This window comes from Cebidichthys violaceus, unplaced genomic scaffold, assembly GCF_023349555.1.
Source record: "Cebidichthys violaceus isolate CVI_PGR_0920_01 unplaced genomic scaffold, fCebVio1.0.p SCAF_15, whole genome shotgun sequence".
Lineage (NCBI taxonomy): Eukaryota > Metazoa > Chordata > Actinopteri > Perciformes > Stichaeidae > Cebidichthys > Cebidichthys violaceus.
The window spans coordinates 7,186,040-7,209,004 of record NW_027176318.1 but is presented as its reverse complement, the minus strand read 5'-3'; the positions used below and the strand labels follow the sequence as shown (position 1 = coordinate 7,209,004).

The 22,965-nt window shown below is 40.2% G+C and overlaps 4 protein-coding genes across 8 annotated transcripts in view; 1 reads left to right on the top strand and 3 right to left on the bottom strand.

The window, feature by feature from the left end:
• The window catches only part of tpk1 (thiamin pyrophosphokinase 1), a 60,501-nt gene extending 53,873 nt beyond the window's left edge, over window positions 1-6,628 (top strand). For all 5 annotated transcript variants that reach the window (XM_068709758.1, XM_068709756.1, XM_068709754.1 and 2 more), the window contains one exon: window positions 5,755-6,628. In XM_068709758.1, the coding sequence (XP_068565859.1) occupies window positions 5,755-5,900 (146 nt within the window). In that variant the 3' untranslated portion in view covers window positions 5,901-6,628. The remainder of the gene's footprint in view (window positions 1-5,754) is intronic.
• sec61g (SEC61 translocon subunit gamma) lies at window positions 6,507-8,336 on the bottom strand. Its single transcript, XM_068709760.1, has 4 exons — window positions 8,228-8,336; window positions 7,744-7,847; window positions 7,452-7,554; window positions 6,507-6,668 (listed from the first exon to the last, which is right to left on the bottom strand). The coding sequence occupies exons 2-4, from the start codon at window positions 7,835-7,837 to the stop codon at window positions 6,659-6,661; spliced, it is 207 nt and encodes a 68-aa protein (XP_068565861.1). The 5' UTR covers window positions 7,838-7,847; window positions 8,228-8,336; the 3' UTR covers window positions 6,507-6,658.
• A 1,361-nt stretch (window positions 8,337-9,697) lies between these two features.
• Window positions 9,698-18,407, bottom strand: zgc:112332 (uncharacterized protein LOC553712 homolog). The gene is made up of 7 exons (XM_068709753.1): window positions 18,300-18,407; window positions 17,638-17,753; window positions 15,310-15,465; window positions 14,907-15,011; window positions 11,863-12,072; window positions 11,000-11,192; window positions 9,698-10,798 (listed from the first exon to the last, which is right to left on the bottom strand). The coding sequence occupies exons 1-7, from the start codon at window positions 18,308-18,310 to the stop codon at window positions 10,696-10,698; spliced, it is 894 nt and encodes a 297-aa protein (XP_068565854.1). The 5' UTR covers window positions 18,311-18,407; the 3' UTR covers window positions 9,698-10,695.
• Window positions 18,408-19,154: 747 nt separating this feature from the next.
• Window positions 19,155-22,519, bottom strand: si:dkey-73n8.3 (uncharacterized protein LOC100150965 homolog). The gene is made up of 7 exons (XM_068709752.1): window positions 22,506-22,519; window positions 21,985-22,100; window positions 21,409-21,564; window positions 21,217-21,321; window positions 20,681-20,890; window positions 19,906-20,098; window positions 19,155-19,284 (listed from the first exon to the last, which is right to left on the bottom strand). Exons 1-7 carry the CDS (start codon window positions 22,517-22,519, stop codon window positions 19,182-19,184), a joined length of 897 nt encoding a protein of 298 aa, XP_068565853.1. The 3' UTR covers window positions 19,155-19,181.
• Between the last annotated feature and the right edge of the window lie 446 nt (window positions 22,520-22,965).

Genomic DNA, 22,965 nt, shown 5'->3' with positions numbered 1-22,965 from the left:
TATTCATGACAGGATATTCAATGGCACAAGAACACAAGAACATATCTCCACAATCACCCCCTACTATCAAAATGTATCATTTTCTCTCCTGTCTGTTTTCTGCTGACTGATGCCACTATTCCCAGCAGACACGAGTTTTCTTATCTGAAGGTCAACTTAAGCCAGAGCAGCGTTTGTCACCTCACTCTTAGTCAAAGCCGCCATAAACATTTAATGGAAGTGGCTATCATTGCACAGCAGATGGTGCTAACACTGCTAGTGCAAGCCTTGGCTCATGCCACGGCCAATAAATAGCCTTGAATATAAGGAGACTGTCAAGTGGATCAAATGAAGGACACTTTATTGGAGTTACAGGCTGTTATAATACGCACAGTGCATGATTTCTTCAATAGAATAGCCATATTTTCCACATCAGTGATATTCAAAATGTCCTTTTGTCGTTGTAGTTTATGACCACAACTGAAATTGGAAGTGCTTGTACATAATATCTAATATTGTAATACTATAACAATATAATAGTTGATTTTTTAAATTAGTTTTTTTAGGATCATTCTTCACTATACAAACAAAACTCTAAGGCTCAGCCAGTCAACCCAGAACAAACCTTTTCTTGTGTTCCCTTAAAGTTCGATATAACTTGGCTGAATGTTGTGCATCAACACAAGTCTTTTCCTCATCCGTCTGCAAACTACAGACAACTGTTTGCTTATAATTCATTCATTTCAAGTCTTTGAAAGATGAATTGTTTTTGTTTTTAACTTGATATTCCCCCACAACTGTTGAGGTGAAACCGGCCTTAGATCAAACTTGGTCCCAATAAATGTGTGTTATTTTTCATGTTATTACTCTTTTGTTCTACCTTGAACAAATATAGATTCTGTACAGCCCGTCCATTGCAGTGATGTACGGTGTCTTTCCGAAGGTGGCGAGAGAAGGGCAGGATTTGTGCAAAAAAAAAAAACACGGTCATACATTCACCTCATTTTAGTAATTGGACAGCTCAGTATTGAACAAACATGATTTATAGAAAATGATTTTCTCTCTCAAACTGTGAAGCGTGATGAAACTTGATAGCACACTGGTCCGAAGGAGAGGAGGATCGGACTGAATGAGTTCAATTTGCCTCTCGATGACAAGTCGCGTTTAAACGCATTCCGATATAATGGGAAGAGAAAACGATCTGCTTGTTGTAAGTTGGAGTACCTGGGATCACAGTGACTCGCTCGATGTTATTTTAAAGGTGCGATGTGTCACATTCTTCCTGTCGATGAACAATGTCATCCTCCATTACAAGTGATTAGTAAAATTAGCTTTAGAAAATATATGATGGGCAGCTTTTACTCGTCTCCATATTGCTCTGCATCTTCACGGCAGAAAACGGTTAGTGTGATTGCCTCCCACCTCGGAATGAGAGAAAAATTATTTCTAACAGGTGCAACTTATACAGTGAGAAATTATCTTTGCAAAAGAAATTTAGCTTTGAGAAAAATATGGTCAGCAGTTTTTCAGGCTTTCGATAGAGACCAGTTTCCCAGACTGTGGCCGTGTATTACAGTGCACTAACATATCACAGATAATTTGACTCTCATGTTTTGGTTTTCTAAAATGCTTGATGCGGCACCTTTTTAACATGTCTTTTGAGAACCTGTTTCCAATACAACATCGAGAGGCAAAAATAGAGCAGCAAGAGTCTTCTCTCCTTCCCCCTGACACCCATAATTCCCCTCTCTACCTGTCCACTGCAGTCAGAGTGTCTGCGAGTCTCTCCTCTCCTCTCCCACCCTCTCTCCTGGGTAATTTGTTGTGTAAATACGGTCTACTTACAGCTGACGGGCCCTTTCGGCTGTGGCGCTGGAAATGCAATTACAGGCAGCAAACATCTCCATTGTTATCACTGGAGGGTGCGACGCTCATTTCGGTCGCCTTTGCAACGGGGGCCGTTATTGATCGGTATCAGCTTTGAGGAGGGGATTACTAATGAAGCCATCTGAAAGCTTTTTGTGCGGTAAAGAGTTTGCACACGCATGTGTGTGTGTGTGTGGGTGTGGGTGTGTGGGTGTGTGGGTGTGTGGGTGGGGGTGTGTGTGTGCGTGTGCGTGCATGTTTTTAAAAGGGTGTGTGTTTGAGAGTCAGCCAGAGGGGATAATGTGTAAACGTAGGTGCCACTGTGCCGTCCTGTTGAGCATGAATCCTAATGCGCCCTTATTGTAGTGCTCTGCTGCCTCTGATGGTAGTCTGGTTATTTACACCAGAAAACATCTAATGTTTGTGTTTTGTGTTTTCTCCTTTCTGATTGTGATATAATCACAGTGTGCTATGGTGAAAAACGTATGATCATTTTATAGCCATTGGCAGCCTGCTGAGGAACCTAATAGGCCTATTTATTGCACACTGATGCTAGTTGCAGCTACATTTTAGTTGTTTTTTTTTTAAATATAGTTTTACATTAATATTGTTAATACATTATTGGGACATACTGAAGAGTTATTGGAAGCCTATTCAGTATCTTTGACATTAAATGTTCACGGCTAAATAAGCAAAAGTTAAAGTTTGGTAAAGTTTCTACTTATTATTATTTGTCATTATTATTGATATGATAGTGGCCTGTCAGCATGAACAATCCACCCACCAACTGTTACCACAAATTGAATTTAAGTATTGCTAAATTCTAATTGGTGCACAGATGTATGTGACATCACCCTTTTCTAACTGAGCCCAGCCCACTTTGAACCAGTGAGCAATCTGTTCAGGAAAATAAACAAAACGGTTCCAACATTAGCAGACATGACATGTTTGTGTAGGACCATAGTGCTCATAATAAGAAGCTGAGTGAGAAAAAGGTTTTTGGGGCCTCGGAGAAGCTACACAGAGATCCCTGTTTATCTTTATATTTATCTATTAGGACTCGATTTGTCTAAAGAGAGCTATAAAAGTATACACACGCCCTCACACAGAACAAAGAATGCTACGATATCTGCCTCGACTCCTTTATTTTTCACAGCTGTTTGTTAACCTTTGTGGCTCAGCTGGTGAAAACAAATTCCCCTGCAGAGCGAAAACTTCAGACTGGCACTTTAACACAGTCGGAAGTTATTCTCTTACACGCTGAGGCTCTGTGTTCACTCAATTATTAAGTACCCTAACTTCACATACAGCTTATTTTACTCTTCGTTCTGAGTCAAGCTGGTCTAATACCATGCTTGTGTGGCAGTCTTTGAAGCAGAATAGCTTCTTTTTTTTGTCCCTGTTTGATGTGCGTGCAGGCGCCTGTGGACAAATGATTCGCTTCATTCTCTCCACTCTTTGTTCCTTTGTGTTCAATTTCGCCTTTGCATGAAGCGATTGCACCAGAACTATTTTTTGCATATTCAATAAATTCCTTCTTTTGTTTGTTCTAAGAGATGTTGAAACAATGCAATCATCAGGTATTGGTTTGGGTTAACAGTGTGCAATATACTGTACAGTGTGATGTTTGAGGCGTAGCGTTTGCAGAGCGAGGTGGTGAGATTAATTAGTTTTGTTTTTCTACACAAGAGAATGTGTGTGTGTGTGTATATATATATATAAATGCTCTATTGTAAGACCAATCATTTTATTTTATTTTACCAAAATATACAATGCCCACAAAAAATGTTGGTGCTACAGTTGCCTTGTGTGTTGTTAGACTTGTAGTTTAATGATTTACACTTTTACTACAGTAATGAGATCTGAGTGGATGAAGCCTAACTCTATACTGGAAACCACATACTCATATTATAAGTACTGTAATGATGTCACACTGAGTAAAGTGATGCTTGTATGTTGTGACCTGTGGTGTTGTTATATCCATCTGTATGATGTGACTTTACTTAATATTTGAACTGCACAGCAACAACAGCCAGATTAAATATACTCACCGACATGACAGTAAATGCACGCTCTGTTACCTGTGACGTAGTTTGAATATGATATGATACAGTTTGATGTGTGTGTGAAGTGTCACAAATTGGTGCCTTTTAAGGTAATTTGTCCAGGCACAAATTATTAATAAGCGCAGATGGCGATGCTATCCCCTCAAATGAAAATAAAAAATAGTTATTAATGGGGTGGAGATGATTGACGGGGAGAAACAAAACATCATCTAATCATCTACCCCCCCCCCCCCCCCCCCCCCCCAGTTATGGCTTGTGCTCCTCACTCTGCTCATAGACCACTGACACCAAGCGGGCAAACCAGATAATTAGATACAAATGTCTAAAAGTAAGGTCAATGCTTTTAGCAGCCAGAGTTGAGAGACAGCAGAACCTTTTTTGTCTTTTCTGAGAAGTCTTACAAACAAAACGCAAACACAATAAAAGCAGAATTCTCTAACCTGTAGGGTAGGAATATTTCACTTTTTAATTTGCTGCAGATTGTAACATAGTGACAGATTATAGTGAATGAATAATGGAGTGTCCCAGGTATGAATCTCCTGAGGTGAGTTTGCCCTTTTCACATTAGCCACGATCCAACAGCTCCACTCTCAGGGTGTTAGTCAGCTCAACTTGTTCAGAGCAAATGTTGCGTGAATAAATGTAACTGTTAATGGGAAAAGGTGACGCGCAGATTTCTATTTCTGCCATTCGGGCCTGCTGAAGCACGGCTTAATGGTTTTGTTACTGTCCTTCAGGGTTCATTATTTTGCATGAATACATTCCTCACAAAAAAACTTTCATATTCTACATGAGAGTTAGAGATATCCATTTGTGTAAATGTTAAGAGGGCTATCTTTACCAGTTGATCAAATACAAAGCACTCTGTGAGTGAGTGATGGTCTCTCGCTGGTAGAATGTGACGCCCCCTCACTCCTGAGCTTCCTGGTTAGACCACTTGATGTCAGTGTTGGCTCGGTGTCCGTTCAGGCAAATCACTTTCAGTTCACCTTTTACAACATTCATGCAGTTATTTTCAGCTTCATGTAAAGCAAATCGCCACATTTTGTTTGTTCATATTGAATTTGTTAAACCGAGAGTAAACAGATTGTGTCCCTTAGTGAGACGGCAGCAATGGAGCACAAAGAAAATGCAATTATGAAATGGAAGCTCACATCTCATCAATTGCTTGTACGGTTTAGCCGTTAAAGCATTAGGTCTTAATAGTGAGATTACTTAGGGGTAGATATTCTGCGCTCATGTGGTTGAAATGTATAAAAAAAAATATTGTATCTTTATTTAAAATGTTCCTCTCATAAAAGTTGAGTTCTCTCTCCTTTACTCTCTGCTGGCAAAGGGAAGCAAACAAAAAGCCGTATTTGACTCAGCGGTCACCTTCCCTGTTCAGGCCGCTGAGGGATTCTCTCTGAGAGGATTTGTTAGCACTTCAGGAACCATAAAGCGGGAGTATGCTCAGTGGCCTTGGCATAATAGCCTTTGTGAATGTGTGCGGTTTTGGCTGTGAACCCTTTTGGCCGGGGACTGCTTCGCTCGGCCCAAATTTCTTTGCTCAGACATAAAGCGAAGTCACGTGCTCCGCCTCGCTTTGGTTATCCAGAGACACAAATCGCTCCAGACCACATCCCCTCTAACAAGGCTTTGACATGTAGCTGCATTATTAATAGTCAAATAACAGAAAATACAGATGGCAGAGTGCATGATTATAAGATAACTAGTCACACGGAACAACAAGAAGCTACTTTCACTCATTGAATAATTGAACTACACTATTTAAAGTAGCCATTAAGAGCAGTAGAACCTCATTACGTCTGCATTTAATCACGTGTCTGTCTCCTCTGTCCAGATAACCAGGTCCTGCAGTTTGGGAAGCTAGTAAGCACCTCCAACACCTATGAACCCGTTGTCCCTGGAAACCCCAAAAAGCCTGTAACCGTGACAACGGACCAGCCCCTGCTCTGGAGCATGGGCATCTGTGAGGACGGGCACTGACACAGAAGAAGCCCCTTCTCCTCGGGCCACATTTGACTGCTAAGAACATGCAACTACTACCGAGTTATGGCAAACTCACACGTTTTACATGAAAGCACTATTACTTATGGCCAAATTTCACCTAATTGTTTCTATGATATAATGATCAAGACTTGGTCAGCTCGGTTGGAATATAAAGAAAATTCCAAACTGACCAAAACTGCTGAGAAGTATTTTTAATTCCTCACCATAGTGGCCATTTTTGATAATATTTACTGTATTCTTTTAACAGTGTGGATATGCAGGCTTACATTCAAAATGAACCCAGGCCTTATTCCATACAAACATGTTGATCTCAGGGAAGGTTTAGGGACCGAGCTGACAGCATGTAGCAGATATAGAGACATTGCTGAACCTAAAGTACATCTTGCATCGTATCACAGACTAACCGATGTGCCTTTGATGTCAGGGCTTCTGTTTAAGCACTAGAGGAAATATTATTCACCAGATTCTAATTATTTGTCCCTTTTGATTACAGTTTTACAATATTTCTAGAAAAAAAACAACAACTGTTGTATACATGTTATAGTGATAGAAAAGCTACTTGAATAGACGAGACAAATCTAGTCTGTTTCCATTTGTTTTATTTACACATTGAAATATAAATGTTGTGCACAGAATGTAAAAATGACATCCACTCAATCACACCAGCCAAATAACACTTTGCACCTCTGTCTCCTCTCCGGTAATGAAGTTTGTGTTTTCTTTTTGACCAGGACTTAACCACCACTAGACAGAAAAACAAGAAAGGCAGTGTTAATGATTGGACAAGGCAAAATAGGACATTGCTGTAAAGTACAGTTTGAATGGCCGAGCAAACCAAATAGTCACTGCTTTAGAAAACTAGCCCCCAAAACAATTAGTGTGTGTCCGTTACCACAGCTTTCTACCAAAAACAGACAATCCAACTCCTACACTTAAGTAAAAACTGTATATTCTCACTATTAAACTAACAATAAAATAGTATTTGCATTTTTATATATATATATATATATATATATATATATATATATATATATATCCCCTACTGTGCCCAAAAATAAAACCATTACTGCTACCAGTGCGACTGCTTGGCTGCTGTTAAGGCCAAGATTTGCTGTAGTTTAATCTGTAAAGTATCCATGCTAGTTGTCTGGTAAATAAGTGGTGTTTAAATGATTCATTTTTCAGGATAGTATTGGACTACAAATACTTCAGAATACAGAAAATGTGATTTTTAAATTGAGAGTAAAATTCTACTTAAACATGCTGGACAGACGATTCCTTTCAGTGGGTTTTTGCATACCCAGTTTGACTCATTTAAACACCTTTACAGTGAGTAGATCAAGACAATAAAGCATTTGATTGTGAACAGGGCGTCTCCCCCTCTAAGGAGAGATCACAGACATCATTGAGACACTGGGATAAAATGTTTGGATAGCCGGGACACGCACGACCTATACCAAAAATAACCAACAATCAATTGTACGACACAATCCCCATGCAAGTAAGTGGTGTTTTACTGCTACTTACACAATGATGTTGTTGATGGGGATGTGAATGAGTTTGACGAAGAAGCCAATGAAACCCATGATGGCAAACCCAATTGCAGTGGCCATGGCAATCTTCTGGAATTCTGAAAGAGGGCAAAAATAAATCAATGTCAAAATACAACAAAAGTCAAATAACCTTATTAGGTAAATAAACAACTCATATGGCGCCTTGGATCTCTCGATCTTTGATGAGATCAGTTTAGCAAATGTGGACGCTGCTGCCAACACAACAGAGACTGGGCCCAGTGGAAACAGCATAAACCTTACGTTACCTTTTCTGTCGGGTTTTGTGCATCTCTTCACGAGCCTTATGGAGTCTTTGACGAACTGCCGGCTGGGCTCAACGAACTGCATCACCTGATCCATGGTGTTCAAGCTGCAGACACGATACAAACAGAAAACACGTTAAAGCTTGAAGTGACTGCTGACGTTGACTTCAGCAGCCAGACCCGTTCATGACTCCCATCACTCTATAAATGGTTAATATACACTATGTTATCTTCCCCCACATCAAATATTCACCAGTGTGTTTTAAGATATGTGCCCTTCTCACTGAAACACGTATTTTGAAGTTAGTTGTGTTAGTTAACGCATCCTTGCTAGCTAACATTATCGTAAGAAAGGCTATCAGGTCGACGTATCGTTCGGTTAGCTGGAAATTAAATCAATAAAACAAATGATAGTCAAATATACACAGCAGTAAGTGGATTAGCGTTGTGTAAAACATAATATTGAATAGAAAAGCTTTTATCTTACCTGTTTCTGAGGTCGTGTGGGACGATAAGACAGTCAGAGGAATGAGGGCCACGTAGCTTTTGGGCTGCTTGTTAGTAGAGAAGAGCTGACGTATACTTAACACGCGCATGCGTATGGTCTTCATTCTCCTTTTTATTTGAGCTTGAATTATTTTCCACACTGCCACCTACCGGCTAGGAGGTTTTAATGCAGAGGCACTTTCTTATGGTCTCTGGCAATGATATCCGGATTTATTCCGACAGAAAAGCACATTTGAGAATTATTTAAAGACTTAAAAGATCACAGAGAGAAAATACTTTTCTATTCCCACATATTATTATATTTTTGTTGAATGTTAACACGGAGCGCTATTTACTGTGCTTTTATCAGAATCAGAATCAGCTTTATTGGCCATGTATGCGTGTGCATACATGGAATTTGATGACCTGCCAGGACAAAGGTGTCAAAGGCCAGGAGGGGCTTATCAGATTACAGCCAATCACTGAGCTGATCGACAGGCTGAGGAATGTAACTTTGGGAGGACAAGAGAACTGTAAATCGGAGGAGAGAATCAGACCTCCTCCTGACCATGGGGTAGACATAGTGTCTGTCGCGTGGCCCGGACGGGGCCTCACTTTCATGAAATTGATATGTTTGTTTTGTTATTAATAGTGTATTTGCTTTGTAACTGTTTTGCTTCTGTAGTTATTAAATATCGTTTGATTTGATGTTAACGTGGACCAGCTGATTTTTTGTCCCTGCTCTGCTGGGGTGACCGTGGCTAATTGGAGAGCAGGGCTGTCTTTCAATCAGAGGGTCAGCGGTTCGATCCCCGGCTCCTGCTCCACTAGTCTCATGTCAATGTGTCCTTGAGCAAGACACTTAACCCCAAAATTTGCTCCCGTAGCTGTGCCTACGGTGTGTAGATAGATGCTGAATTGTAAGTCGCTTTGGATAAAAGCGTCTGCTAAATGACTGTAATGTAATGTAATGACAAAAGACGCAGCAGTGGGAGACATGCGGCCTCCCTTTGTCTGCGAGAGAGTCGAGACCCTAACAATGGTGGAGTAGAACAGGATCAGCAGCTCTTGAGGCAGGTTGAGGCAGGTTCTTGGTTGAGGCAGGTTGAACTTCTTGAGCTGGTGCAGGAAGTACAACCTCTGCTGGGAGGGAGTGTTGGTCCTTGACTCCTTGTTACCACTCTTGCTAATGCCACATTCCTTTAGTACTAAATACTCCATCATGTGATTTGGATTAAAATACCGTTTTTAAATAGAATCCTGGCATTTTCTCTTGATCTTTGTTTCATAATCTACTAATTATACAGTGTAACAAGTTCCTCACTCACAGTAATACTCATGTCCAGAAAAATACAAGTATGTGTGCTGCAGTCCTCTGCATTCTATACACAGTTTGGCAAAGTGAGCAACAGGATTTCAACATTGCATTTCATTTTAATGAATCAACCATGGAGTGAGTCACATTGAAATTCATTCATCTGTTTGGGTGGCATATCTGAGACTTTAAGACCCTTAATTCTCTCATTGTTAATACACTAAACTTACCTAATCTCTGCTAACTCTCAAAGGTTAAATCGATCCCAGTGTCACATTACTGCACCTGAAACATCTAACTCAGTACTCAGTAATTTAACTTAACCTTAGGTAAAAGTCACAAACAAGCAGAACTTTGCAATATGTTTGCCAGCAGTTTAATTTTTACATACAGTACATTTCGTCACATTAACATCATTTTAAGCTTTTTCCTTCTTCGGCTAGCAGTAAGGCAACGGAAATTGCAGATGATACAAGGCTGTCCGATGAAACATTTCAATGAAAAAGGGCATAACTTCAAAACAATAGTTCATGTTTCACCGATCAATAAATGTATAATGTAAGTGCTACAAAAGTAGAACAGGACCCACTTCATATCTGTCAAGTGCTTTAACCATCAACCAATATACTGTATGTGTGCGCCGATGTACAGAATTTCACTCAAATGTTACTTTGAAAAAAGGGATTTCAGAAGCAGAGTAGAGCTAAATTGTTTTCATCAGTGCCTAAAACTATCACACCACCACTGGAACTCAACGTTTGCAGCATGTAAGAGAGTATATTTCATCCAAAGCAAGACTGCTGACTAACGCCTTTTAACATCTTTACAAGCTAACGAGATAAAACAGCGACTGCAGTCAAGATACAAAACTGTCTAAACAAAGAATGCCCACATGTAAAAGTACAGTAAAAAGACAGTTTTGTCATGCAATCTTTTTTGATAAATACAATTTGACAAAAACTGTCATTTTGATATTTATACAAAACAACAGAGCTCTGACTTTTGAACTGTTCTGTACTTTGAGTTATAAAAAGCACCTGTTTCACATCAGCCACAGTTACATGAATGCCTATATAAAAGTGCGTAAAAGTGCTCTTTAACAGATGACACATAGCATACAATGTCCTTTCACTATGCAGTTCATTTAACACTGTTCACTGCCAGGTGATGCCAAGCATGTTGCAGCTGATCTCCCACAGTTTTTGGGCCAAGTCTTCATCAGAAGCCGTCCTTGAGCAGCCAGCAGGAGCGCAGTCACTGTCCGGGACAGAGAATGACCATTACACACTGTGATCTCTGTTTGTTTCTCATATAAGAATACAAAGAAAATGTTAACCCTCAGCTACAAACCGGATATCCTTTTGTTACTCAGCAGGCAGTAATACTGTGCAGCATGAAGTCTGAACTCTGAGAGCTCTTGTATAACCAATTGCAGGTTTGTTGAACTATTGTGTGTACCTGAAGTACCCTCCACTCTGGCTGTCCAGGCCTGGCTCCACGGCACAGTAGATGGTGGTCTGTGCTCCCTCCAGTGTTGTCTTGGTGAAAACCCTGAAGATCTTCACTGCCACCTGGATACATTGGTGCTGGTGTCTCCACAGGTCAGACTGCACCACCCCCGGGTGCAGAGAGAACACGCTCACCCCTGTACCTGCAACACGTATACAGTCACCTACACACGTAATGCTATGTTTACATATGCACACAAGTTTATCATTTGCGCTCACTGATATAATTTACACATATTTCTTTGCAAAATATGCTTCTTTCTTGTTGCTATAATTATTCTTTCTTTTTAATGTAGTACATCTTTGAATTAAAATCCTAATGAACTTAGTTTTGATATTTATACTCCAGAATCAACCATTAGACTGCAGGGTTGTCATATGAAAGTCATTTTTTTTCAGTTCTCTGCCATTAAGCAAAAGGAAGAACAATGGATTGAGACAATAAAATGGCTCAGTTCCAATGAAATTCAAATCTTATGTAATTGCTGCACTTCCTGAGAATGAGAAAAGACAATTACTGTGCAAGTGGTTGTATGTTTGGACTTGGTTACGTCAGTCTTCTCTTATGTAAAACTAAATACAATGCTTCTTTCTGATTCATCTTTCTCAGCAACATGAAATAAATTCTCCCATTAGAAGTTATCCATCAAGCTTCCAAGCCAAGTCTATCAGCAACACCATACATGTGTACATGCGTGTGTGTATGTGCGTGTGTATATATATATATATATTTAAAATGTACAACCAATTGTGTAATCAGCTTATTCTTTCTTCCATCCCTCGTGATGTGTGCTTATGCTTGCACCACCTCACCTTGTAACCGCTTGGCAAGTGAGCGTGCAAAGAGGACGTTGGCCAGTTTGCTCTGCCCATAGGCCTTCATGGTATCGTAACTCCTCTCACTGTTGATGTCATCCAGTCGAATTCCAGTCCAAGTGTGGGCCACCGATGCCACGACGACGATACGGGCAGGAGCTGAGCGCTTGATGAGGTCCAGCAGCAGGTAAGTCAACAGAAAATGACCTGCGGAAAGTCAGGAGACACACACACTTAGAGGCCGTTGTCCTGTGCTACCCAAACAAAGTACACTACACTGTGATGTGTTTTTCTTATAGCACTGCCAGCCAAAATCTTAAAGATTTGGAAACTCATAAAACGCCCTACATAACCTACTTGTTTTAATTAAGAAGGGCTTTAAAGAGAGAGAGACAGTTGGAGCTGCTGTAGAGGTAATAGAACTGTACCCTTCTGCGAGGCATCACCACGGTGCCAACCAGAAGCTATCTGGACTCCTTATACTGTTGGTGTGTTTCTTGTGTTTCTCTGGTCTTTTGGCTTGTGCTGTGATTTTGAAGTGCTGAACTTCTAGAGCTCCTATAAAGTGTCCTTTAACCACATCTTTTAAATTGCAGCAATATTCTTTATCACTAACACTGAAGTGATTTTCATTTTTCACAGTACTGTTGCTATAATGACATTAGGAGCCCGGGTGTGTCTCTTTCCCTCTGTTTCTTCCTCTGTGGTGGTCTTTGTGGTCACTTGCAATGAGCTTACTTACTCTCTATTCAAGTTTAAGAGCAAACATTATGGTATTGCTGCAGATTTACTATGTGATGTTCTTGTGATTCCATGTGATGCTGGAGACACAAGTGGTTGTTTTTCAGTCAACATACAGTAGCTCTTACTATGATAATGAGCTCATTAGCAACCCTGACGTCAACAACATGTTAATTGATGCTCAAAAGTCAAAAGTTAAGATCTCTATCTTAGGAAAGTTGTATGTGGTCAACAAATGTATCATGAGCCCAGATCTCGGGGGGGACACAGGGGACACGTCCCTCTAAATATTTAGAACATGTGAATTTGTCTTCCCCCAAATGCAACATGAAAGTAGCAGAGGACTTCTATTTTTGAAGAACCGCTAGATCAATACGTCCGCTAAAGTAGGGGACACTAACCTCAAAAGCAATGTTGTAATCTAATGTAAAACAAAAAGAAGCAGAAGCGTTGCAGAACACTGGCTTTTGCTGCAGAAGGAGTCCTGGGGGAGGTCTGAGTAAACAGGGCAAGCTCTGCTCTAATATAGCCGCAAATTAGCGAGAAAAAGATCAACCAAGAGGCAGAATTCTAGTCCGTCAACTATAATGGAGAATTAGAGCCGCTCTTCAAAGAATATTCTTCAAAAATATTCTTTAAAATATTTTCTTTAATTAAGTCAAAACATTCTGAGAAAAAGTTGTAATATTTCAAGTGAAATCATTATAGAATAGGTTCCAATCATAAGTACATATTTTAGCATTATAGGCTACTGTTGCCTGTAAGTGTGTGTTGTCTTTCCTCGGTCCGGTAGCTCTGTGTCGGTGTTTTTGCTTCCCACTGAGAGGTCATAGTATAGTAGGTCATAAACCGTCATACTATAGTTGGTCATAAAAACTCATAGTATGGTATGTCAAAAAAAGTAAACGTGTATTATGTAATAAAGATGTCAAAGTATAGTATGTCAAAAAATGACAAAACAGTCATAGTGTAGTATGCCGTGAAGCTTAAAGTATACTGAGTCATAAAAAGTTGTTATAGTATGCCCTAAAAAAGTTATTAAAAAGCAATACAAGATTCATAGTATAGTGTGCCATAATAAAGTCTTAATATAGTATGTAATTGAAAGTCATACCATAGTCATTCTGATATTCTTATCTACAAAAGCAGAACATGTTTAGAAACCACTGAATGAATTCATCATTGACGTGAATAGGTGCCAAATGCAAATTAAAGAGGTTACTTCCCCAAACAAAAGACACAAAGGACAATGGGAGAGTAAATCATGGCTACAAGTGCGTTATCAGAGATAACATTAAATGAAAATAGTTGATCTACAGGACAATACATATCTGACAGCAATACAGAATGCCTGAGAGCATCACTGCATTATATTCCATTATATTTTCATGTTTTTGATCGTCACTAGTCGCCTGACTTTTGTTTTCCTTTACATAAATAAAGACGTTAAATTGGTGCATAAAAACTCACCAGAATGCAGGAAATGGTTGAACTGGAAATGAGTGTTTGACACTTACAATTTCTCCCCTCAGACTCCCACTTAATGTGTGTCCTCACCAATGTTGAAATAAAAAAAATGGATGGATGCTCTTGTACTGTATACATACTGAAACACTGGGAAAAGTTTGCAAAAATGGATTTCCGTTCAGGGTACACATACACAATTCCACTGCCCTAAAAACGTTTGCTTTCTTTGCTATTTTTCTCTTTTTCCTGTTTTACTATTGACCTAACGAGAGTTTATTGTTATTTAAAGTACATTTACACATGTAAAGGATGTTTGTAAATGCAAAGTTATGTATTTATATATGTGCGCATGCATGTGTCTGTGACTGTGTGTGTGTGTGTGTGTCTGCATATGTGTTCGCATATGTGTGGGTGACCATGTTCGAGCACAGACTGTTCTTCTCTCTGTCAGCCTGTGACAAAAATACCACCGAGGCAAAGATAATTAGGAAGGAAGCCATGAGTCAATGCAGGGAAAACAGTGACAGCTGAAGAAAACAGCAACTCTGGTTCATTTTCCTGGCTGACATGTTGGCCAGCTTGGTTGTGCATGTGTCCAATGGCTTTTTTAATACAATGTAAGATGGGTTAGAATATTTAATCCTTCTTTAGCAGGAAAAGCCCTTCTATCACTGTGTAATCATGTTAATAAATCACTCAAAGATTTGACTGCCAACTGTTTATGTTACAGCAATTACCGAGACTGAGCCGTCGCTCGCTTATTTATCTCGCTGATAGACATCCCAGCCAACAGAACCACTTCCCTGAATTGTATGCCTTTCACTATGACTTACCCAAATGATTGACACCTAACTGCATTTCAAAGCCGTCAACAGTCTTGGAGTAGGGACACATCATGACGCCTGCATTGTTTATCAGGATATTCACTTGTTTCTCCTCTGAAAAGATTCCACACAAACACAAAAGAAAAAGGGAGAGTTAGTAATAATTTCCCATGAGTATGTTAAATAAGTGGCAAAAATGCAAGGGTTGTTTGTTATGTGGACTGCGTTTAGTGCTTTTACAGCTTGCCTCTCATTAACCCATGTGCATCAATGGTGTAAGAGCTGCTATGCAAAGCACAATCAGGAGTTATTCAAGTCTCTCTCCATTGCTCACAGACATGTGGACAAGAAGAGCCAGGGATGGACCCACAAACCGTGCCATTTGTAAAGATATCGGTGGTCAGTTTCCTACCTTTGTTGATGAGCTCAGCAAACACTCTAATGGACTTGGTGTCAGAGAGATCCAGTTTCCTGATGACCACATTCTCATTCCCTGTGTCTTCCAAAATCTCCGTTCGGGCCTCCTCTGCCCTCTCCAGGTCTCTGCACGCCATGATGATGCGTGCGCCTGAAAAACAAGGGCCAAAGGTCACACGACTGATGAGGATAATGTTCTCCTCATGCCACACGACTGTCCTCCCACAGTCTGAAGAAACACTGCTCACATGAACTCTAAACTTTGAATTAATTCATTGTTTCTGTGAGCTGGCCCCCCATCGTTATGCTGCAAGCAGATCTTTTGCATTACACAAGAAATCGCTGTTATTTCAGCACTCTAATTACAGCTGAATATAAACTTGACAGTGATATATTAAGTTGAATATTCTGCACACATCTGGTTTAAATGCTTAAAAGCTTCCAAACTACAAACTACAAATGCATTGCTCATTTGCAAGCACACAAAGCTGACTACGTCAATCAAGGGGGAAGTACGTGAATCTGTACTTTTGAGATTTCTAACCTCTCATTTAGCCAGGTGCTCCACTCTCATGAACACAAGACCCTCTCAACTGTGTCATTGTCGTCTCTGACGTAAATGACGGTGCATTCTCCTTAATGAGCAGAGAAAAGGGGCTTTGAGGACACACACACACACACACACACACACACACACACACACACACACACACACACACACACACTCTGTCACCCACAAACATGCATGCATGCCCACACAAACTAACAAATAGAAAGACAACTCCCCCACCACACACACACACACACACACACACACACAATCACACACAAAATAGCTGCTGTGCCCACCAATTATGGAAGAGGAGAGCCATTAATCAGTTGGAGCGTAGTGTCTGTATCCCATCACAGTGTCTTTGTTCCCCTTGCTGTTCCCATGTCAGAAAACCCAATTGTTCCCTCATTTCCCTGGTGGCCAAGTTCACTCAATTAAATTCAATAGTAAACAAATGTGAGGATGGAAGGTTATGATGAGTCAAGTTAAAGATCACCCAGCAGATGATACACAGTGTTATTGAGGCTTAAATAATGTCAGTGTATGCAATAAGGACAACATGCAAATAATGACTTAAGTCAAACCTGATCATATTTTGTATATTCAGATTCAATAATATATACATTTTACTTTGTCTACATGGTAATTGAGTAACAAATACATGATTAAAAAGGATGGGATTTGGTGTGGTTGTCCTGATACATTACCCCAAGGACCCACCTTCTGATATGAATCCTCGCAAATCTAATCATGTTGTCATCATGTCATGGTATAATCCAATTTACTGAAAAATGATCCAGTAATTTGACAGGGAATTATCCAGAAGCGAGGACCAAATAATTATTATTTTCCTCTGGCAGTCATGATTCTTTTTGTCCAATCTATCTTTTGTCATTTTTCCTCACATTATTCTGTGTTTATCTTCATTTCTTCATTTTATTTTACTTAAAAAATCTTTTAACATGCTTTAAGGGACAAATATAAGATTCCTCGTTGCCCTTTCATTTACAAAATGAAACAAATTCACACAAATGCACAGCGGTAGATTAAAAAGGAGGGAGATGCATGCAAAGCCTTTCAAGTGCAAACAAATGTAAAAAAAAAAAAATCACGTATGCAGAACCACTTTTTAATTACTCATTCTGCATGTGTGTGTGTGTGTGTGTGTGTGTGTGTGTGTGTGTGTGTGTGTGTGTGTGTGTGTGTGCGTGCGTGCACACCCTCCAATCTCTCTTTGTTGCCTGTCTGGCTCCAGAGGGGAGCAGACCCTCACAATGCTCCCTCTGTCCCCTTAATGCATCGTCTGTCTTCCATCACTGCTATTTGTTTTTCTTTCATTTAGAATTGGTGAAGTGTGAAGCAAGATGTTCATTTTAGATATCTCTCTTCCATCTGCCCTTCATTTCGCTCTTGGAATATGCAAGAAGTTAAGGTATTCTGAACTCACAAAATCAGTTAATACAGCCTCATAGTCCCACCAAAACATAAAGAGCGTCAGCACATTGGATAAGCACACAAGTAGGATTAAAGCTGATTCTTTGGTGGAGGTCGTGAGGGCACAGTCAAAGATCACGCTTTATAGCTTTAAACAATCCAACGCATTAGAGGTGCTTAATTCCAGGGAAAAGAGTGGAATGTGTAAATCACAGTTTGGTAGTCAGTGAAAGCGGAAGATAAAATCCAAAGAAGCAGGTACACAATAATATGAGCGAAGCCAGAAATAGACTGAGGCAGATGGGGAGAGACAGACAAGCCTGAGCAGTAGGCTACCTCTTCTTGCCAGGTCCCTGGCCGTTTCCTTTCCAATACCAGTGTTGGCTCCGGTGATGATGACTGTTTTCCCATCCAACCTCTCCTCAGATGACCAGCGGTTACAGCACACACTCCTGAACAACACACATCAATCACAGACACCTTCACAATAAGTACTACTTCCAATCGCCACTGCTGCAGTTGCTGTCACTAATGCACTTTGTCACACAGTCATTCAGAAACTTGATCCTTTGTGGAATTTTCCATAAAAGTGAAGCGAAGGGAAGTGAAGTGAATATGTTAACAGGCAAATCAATCATGCGAAACATGATCCATGATTTGATGATTACAGTGACTGATTGACTTTTGTTGATATGAAAAAAAACTGGATATATACTCCTATATGAATAAACGAACATATTCAGTTAAACTCAGTAACAGTTTCACAGGAGCAAAAATAAATCAGACTGGTTTCCTCAACTGTTTTTCATTCACTAATGACTAATGCATACTAATGATCTACAAGCAAAGAAAGACGGTCCGGATCGACGCAGATCACACGTTTAACAGATGTTTAATCAGATCCAAATCTGCCGATACTGTGTAATCGAATCCTTAAAAAACCTAACGTTCCTGTTATTAACAAAGCCACCAACGTGACGTTATGCATGTTTTCCTACCTGCAGTTCATTCTGCAACAGATTCCCGGCTCAGGACCAGTGAGCCACTTCAGCAAGAAATGACTTTACCTCCTGAATTCAGTCCTCCCACCGTATCATCCCTGCCCACCCCGCCGCGTTGCTTCGTGACAATATCACGGCTGGGCCAATCAGGAGCGAGCTGACGCGTAATTGATTAGCAAGTTGTAGACTGTGAAACAACCGGGCGCTGCTGACAGAGAGACTCAAGTTACGGACCGAGCTGTGACAGGAGAGTGGTGGGAAATATGTTCTGTGGAAAGAATAGAGCTTTTGGGTTGTTTGTTTTTTTTCCCACCGCTGCTATACGTGACACCACAAAGCGTCTAGAAAGTGCAAACATAAAACAGTCCCCATATGTAACCCACGCAATGCGTTCATCATGGTGTTATATTGCAACTTTGCTTTCTGGCCACGTGAGGTGCTCCAATATCAAACTGGACTGGGTTAGCGAGACCTTATCCTAGTCATGAGGATATCGCCCCAAAACACCCACGCATAATCGTGTTATATATTCAATAACTCACTCGTAGGTGGAGTTCCTGACGCAACAGTGAAGATTTAGAATAAGCTTGCTGCATGCTGACATCCTAGCTCTCCAATTCAAACACAACACACAACAACCATTGGCGGATTTGAATAGCAGTGATATTTTTTTTATTAGCAACAGCTATGCAATGTGCTTTCTCCAACCTATTAGCATTCTCAGTTTTACCAATCCAACTCTATTGCAATGGGTAGATTAGGCTTGTATTAGTATCCATTTTCAGTAAATCTATAGCATTAGTATAATATTGAAGGGTAACACTGTGTGCTCATGCAGAGTGCCTCATAGCATGTAGGAGAGCATAGTTAGATGTAGGTTTATCTCCAGCGGATGCCTAGCTGTTGGCAGCTCACAGCCCACAGCTTTAAGGCGGTGCCATCATCCTGACCTGCCCTTGAGCTCTCTGCACTGGCACAGTCCCTGTAGGAAAAGGGAAGACAGATTAATGACCTCTTTTGCGCATTCAGCTTTTTGGTTGTCTTAAAGTTTTAAAATACCTTTTTAATTAAACACCCTGTTTCTCTTTATCTAATCCAAATCTAAAGGCACTTTTCACAGCAACCATTTTGTGTGCATGCTGGATCACATGGCTGTGACACTAAATCGAATGGGTGTTGTAATTGTTACAGAATTAAGGAGGGAAATCCTATGAGATCAGTATATTTTGTACATTCAGTGAATGGCCTATTGGTAGCTGCGATGGCTTTTAGATAGCTGTCATGTAGATGATTGACACATGTCTGCATCTAGCGCCTCATAATAAGGCTTTTGGTGGTGTGTTCAGGAGTTCTGCAAAGGTTCCTGCTGGCCAACAAATCTAAGCAGGTAGGAAATACTATTAACGTTGTGACTAAATATGTTAATGACAATTACACTTTCCAACATTATGGACCATCAAAGAAACAATGACCTCTGGTTGTTTAAGTGTGTGTTGTGATGCTGCTTTCACCGCTTAAGAGGCTTGATAAATGGCTTGGTTAGGCTGATTGGAATTGAATGATCTCAAGTATTGCTGCTAGAGCAACAGCATTTCAGACTGACTTGTAATATCCTCCGGTGACCAGCTGGTGCTCAGGAGTGACGGTACAGTAGATGGTGGTGTAGGCTCCCTCTGCTGGGGTCTTCAGCAAGCAAGCAAGCACCTTGGTTATGCTCACAAGAGGGCGCCCTAGGTGCCTTGTGATTTCAGTGTTCACCATGCCGGGGTCCACAGAGTAAGCCATCACACCTAGAGCTGTGACCAAGGGGAGGCATTTAGGTACAGAATTTCTTTAAAATGGGTGGATGTGGATGCCCCCTTCCCAAAACACACTTTGCTTTTCTATCCCATTGTAGTGTTTTGGTCAACCTGAAATGAAGAAAACCTCCAAAAACAACCTAATAGTAGTCAAACACAAATTAGGACGTAATGATAAATGTGTGAGCTTGATATCAGCATCCTGGTACTGTATATTAAATCAAATCCATCCATCATTATAATCATGATAATACGTTTACAAATGTCATTCTTCACTCATTATCATGTCTGTAGAAATGACTAAATGAATGGTGAGACTGACAAACAAGGTGTGATGCAATGATTAATTCCGTAAGACCAGTGTGTTCCTATGAACAAGTTTCTCCTTGCTCTGTTTCTTGCCCAGAGCGGCTGTGGTTGAGGCATGAGACTCTCACACAGGCTAGAGATTCTGATCCATTTTTTACGCAAAGTAAAAGAGACAGAGAGCCACAGAAAGATACATAAAGACAAACATACATGGTGCATAATGTTGCCCTCTCTCTGTCTCTCACACCCACACACACACACACACCCTACCCTCAATCCTTTTGGCCAGCTCTCGGGTAAACAGGATGTTGGCCAGCTTGCTCTGTGCGTAGGCCTTGACAGGGTGGTAGTCTTTCTCGCCACTCAGGTCATCAAAATGGATTTTTCCCATAGTGTGAGCTAATGAGGACAAGTTGATGACCCGGGATGGGGCCGAGTGCTTCAGCAAGTCCAGTAACAGAAAGGTCAGGAAGAAATGACCTGAAGAGGGAACGATCGGGTAGAAGTAGAGAGACAGAAGAGGAGTTTGCGGCGAGGTAAAATAAGATGCAGAAGGAGCAAGATAAAGAAATTGTAAGGATTCAGAGATTGGCTCACTGGTCCTCCATTGAGTGACGGAAAGAGAGCCACAAAATGAGCTGGTTGATAATTTGTGCTATTGCTGCATGCTAATACTTCATTGGTACAATGAAAAGTAGTGACGGCCACTAACAGAGGCCCACAATAGTTAGTAGATTTATTTTAATCAATGAATATAACAAACACAGAGACAATTTCCCCAAATCTGGTGTATCTTAATCTCATACCCAAGTGATTGACTCCAAACTGCATCTCATATCCATCCACTGTGGTGGTGTAAGGACACATAGCCACACCTGCATTGTTGATCAGATAGTGAAGAGTCTTCTCATCTGGAAAACAAAATATATGTTAACTGCTTTACAGTTTTTATGAAAAACTGTATTCCAGTTGTGTGTGTGTGTGTGTGTGCCACCCACTGTTGTAGATATTCTCAGCAAACTGGCAAATAGATTTGGTGTCAGCCAGATCCAGTTGCCTGGCGACTACTTTGGCTCCCTTCACCTCCCTCATGATGTCACGAGCAGCTTGCTCTCCTTTTGCCATGTCTCTGCATGCCAAAATCACCCGAGCACCTACGGATATTGACACCTCTTAATGGTGACTGTGTGCTTGCATGTACACTCATGTCGAAATTTGAACAAAGTAAGGAGGCGCTGAGCTTACTTTTAAACATGTATTTTTGTCTCAGCGTCTATATATCTATACATGGCAGGCATTAGTTGTAACTCCAGTTCTCTGCTCTGCTCTCACATGTTTTAAACTGTATTTTATTGAAATCAGTATTTGTTTATAGCTTGTGAGCATTATTTATTTGATGTAATTTGGCAGTTCAATGCTTTAGCCACCTCGTTATAATTGTTATACTTGCTTGTTAAACTGTAAACAATTTCCACACAGGCACTCTCAGTCACACAGCAAGAGAAAATAAAGAGCCTGTAAGTCATCATGGTGCTCATTTGTCTGTCTTTAAATGTGCGGTAATGCTTGCTTGCCTCTGCCTGCCAGGTCTTTCGCTGTCTCCTTGCCTATTCCAACATTGGCCCCCGTTACTATAGCTGTCTTCCCTTCCAGTTGCACATCTGAGGACCACTTGGGAATAATTAGAGACCTGAGGAGTGGGGCATGAAGGTATTAATGATACATTAAGGAAGATCTTGACACCAAATGTTATGGTTAAATCCAATTTTTACAATAAAGATAGTTAAAAAGAACATTGTAAGACAAGTGGATGGTTTGAATTATTGTTTATGTGACACGTTTGTTTAAACTTATAGTGACTAAATTACAAGGTGGGTGAGGTTTACCACCTAATGAAAAACAGTGAATGCCATAAACAACGATCATCGACAAAATTAAGTTAAAAGTCACAGCTGACTTGGCAACTTCATTTGACATTTCTGAACTGACCTGAAGCAACATCTTCACCCATCTTAATTGGGTTAAATTAATGTAATTAGCGAATATATATTTTGTTGTGAATTCTATTTATCTTCCTATAAGAGAAGTTTCTTACCTGATTGCTTGCATTTCTGTAGTTGGTGACAGGAACTAATGTTATCCCTCCTTAAATTAAAACGTCTCCTTCCCAACGATGTTGTCTCAAGACGACAGAGAACTGGGATGTACGCCTAGTTTTAGAGTGCATTGGGAAGTCATAAGTACGTGAAAGTCTCATGACTTATTAAAAGCCTGTTAATGTGACAAATCAATTCGACAGAACTTTTAACAGGGTTCGTTGCGAGCAATCACATGGCATGTTCTTCTATATTTCAATAAGCCCGAGTAACAGAGAACTACTGTGTTTTAGCTACAGTGTTATAATGCTTGCTATTTCTAAACAACCTTTCTTTACAACCTTGAACTCAGCAGATTCTTAGGATGTCATAAATCTTAATTAGTAAAAGTTGCTTTACAAAGACGAATACCCCAGTAAACATAAAAACAGATTAAAATAATATATTTTTTATATTAAT

Coding starts and splice junctions, on each gene's coding strand:
- si:dkey-73n8.3 (XM_068709752.1), bottom strand. Junction 21,322..21,408: donor TGCTGAGAATATCTACAACA/GTGGGTGGCACA, acceptor TTTGTTTTCCAG/ATGAGAAGACTCTTCACTAT. Junction 19,285..19,905: donor GTCACCGGAGGATATTACAA/GTCAGTCTGAAA, acceptor CTTTTCCTACAG/GGACTGTGCCAGTGCAGAGA.
- sec61g (XM_068709760.1), bottom strand. CDS start 7,837: ATGGATCAGGTGATGCAGTTCGTTGAGCCCAGCCGGCAGTTCGTCAAA. Junction 7,555..7,743: donor CACAAAACCCGACAGAAAAG/GTAACGTAAGGT, acceptor GCCCTCTTTCAG/AATTCCAGAAGATTGCCATG.
- zgc:112332 (XM_068709753.1), bottom strand. Junction 15,466..17,637: donor CAGGGACCTGGCAAGAAGAG/GTAGCCTACTGC, acceptor CTTGTTTTTCAG/GCGCACGCATCATCATGGCG. Junction 10,799..10,999: donor CAGAGTGGAGGGTACTTCAG/GTACACACAATA, acceptor TGTCCCGGACAG/TGACTGCGCTCCTGCTGGCT.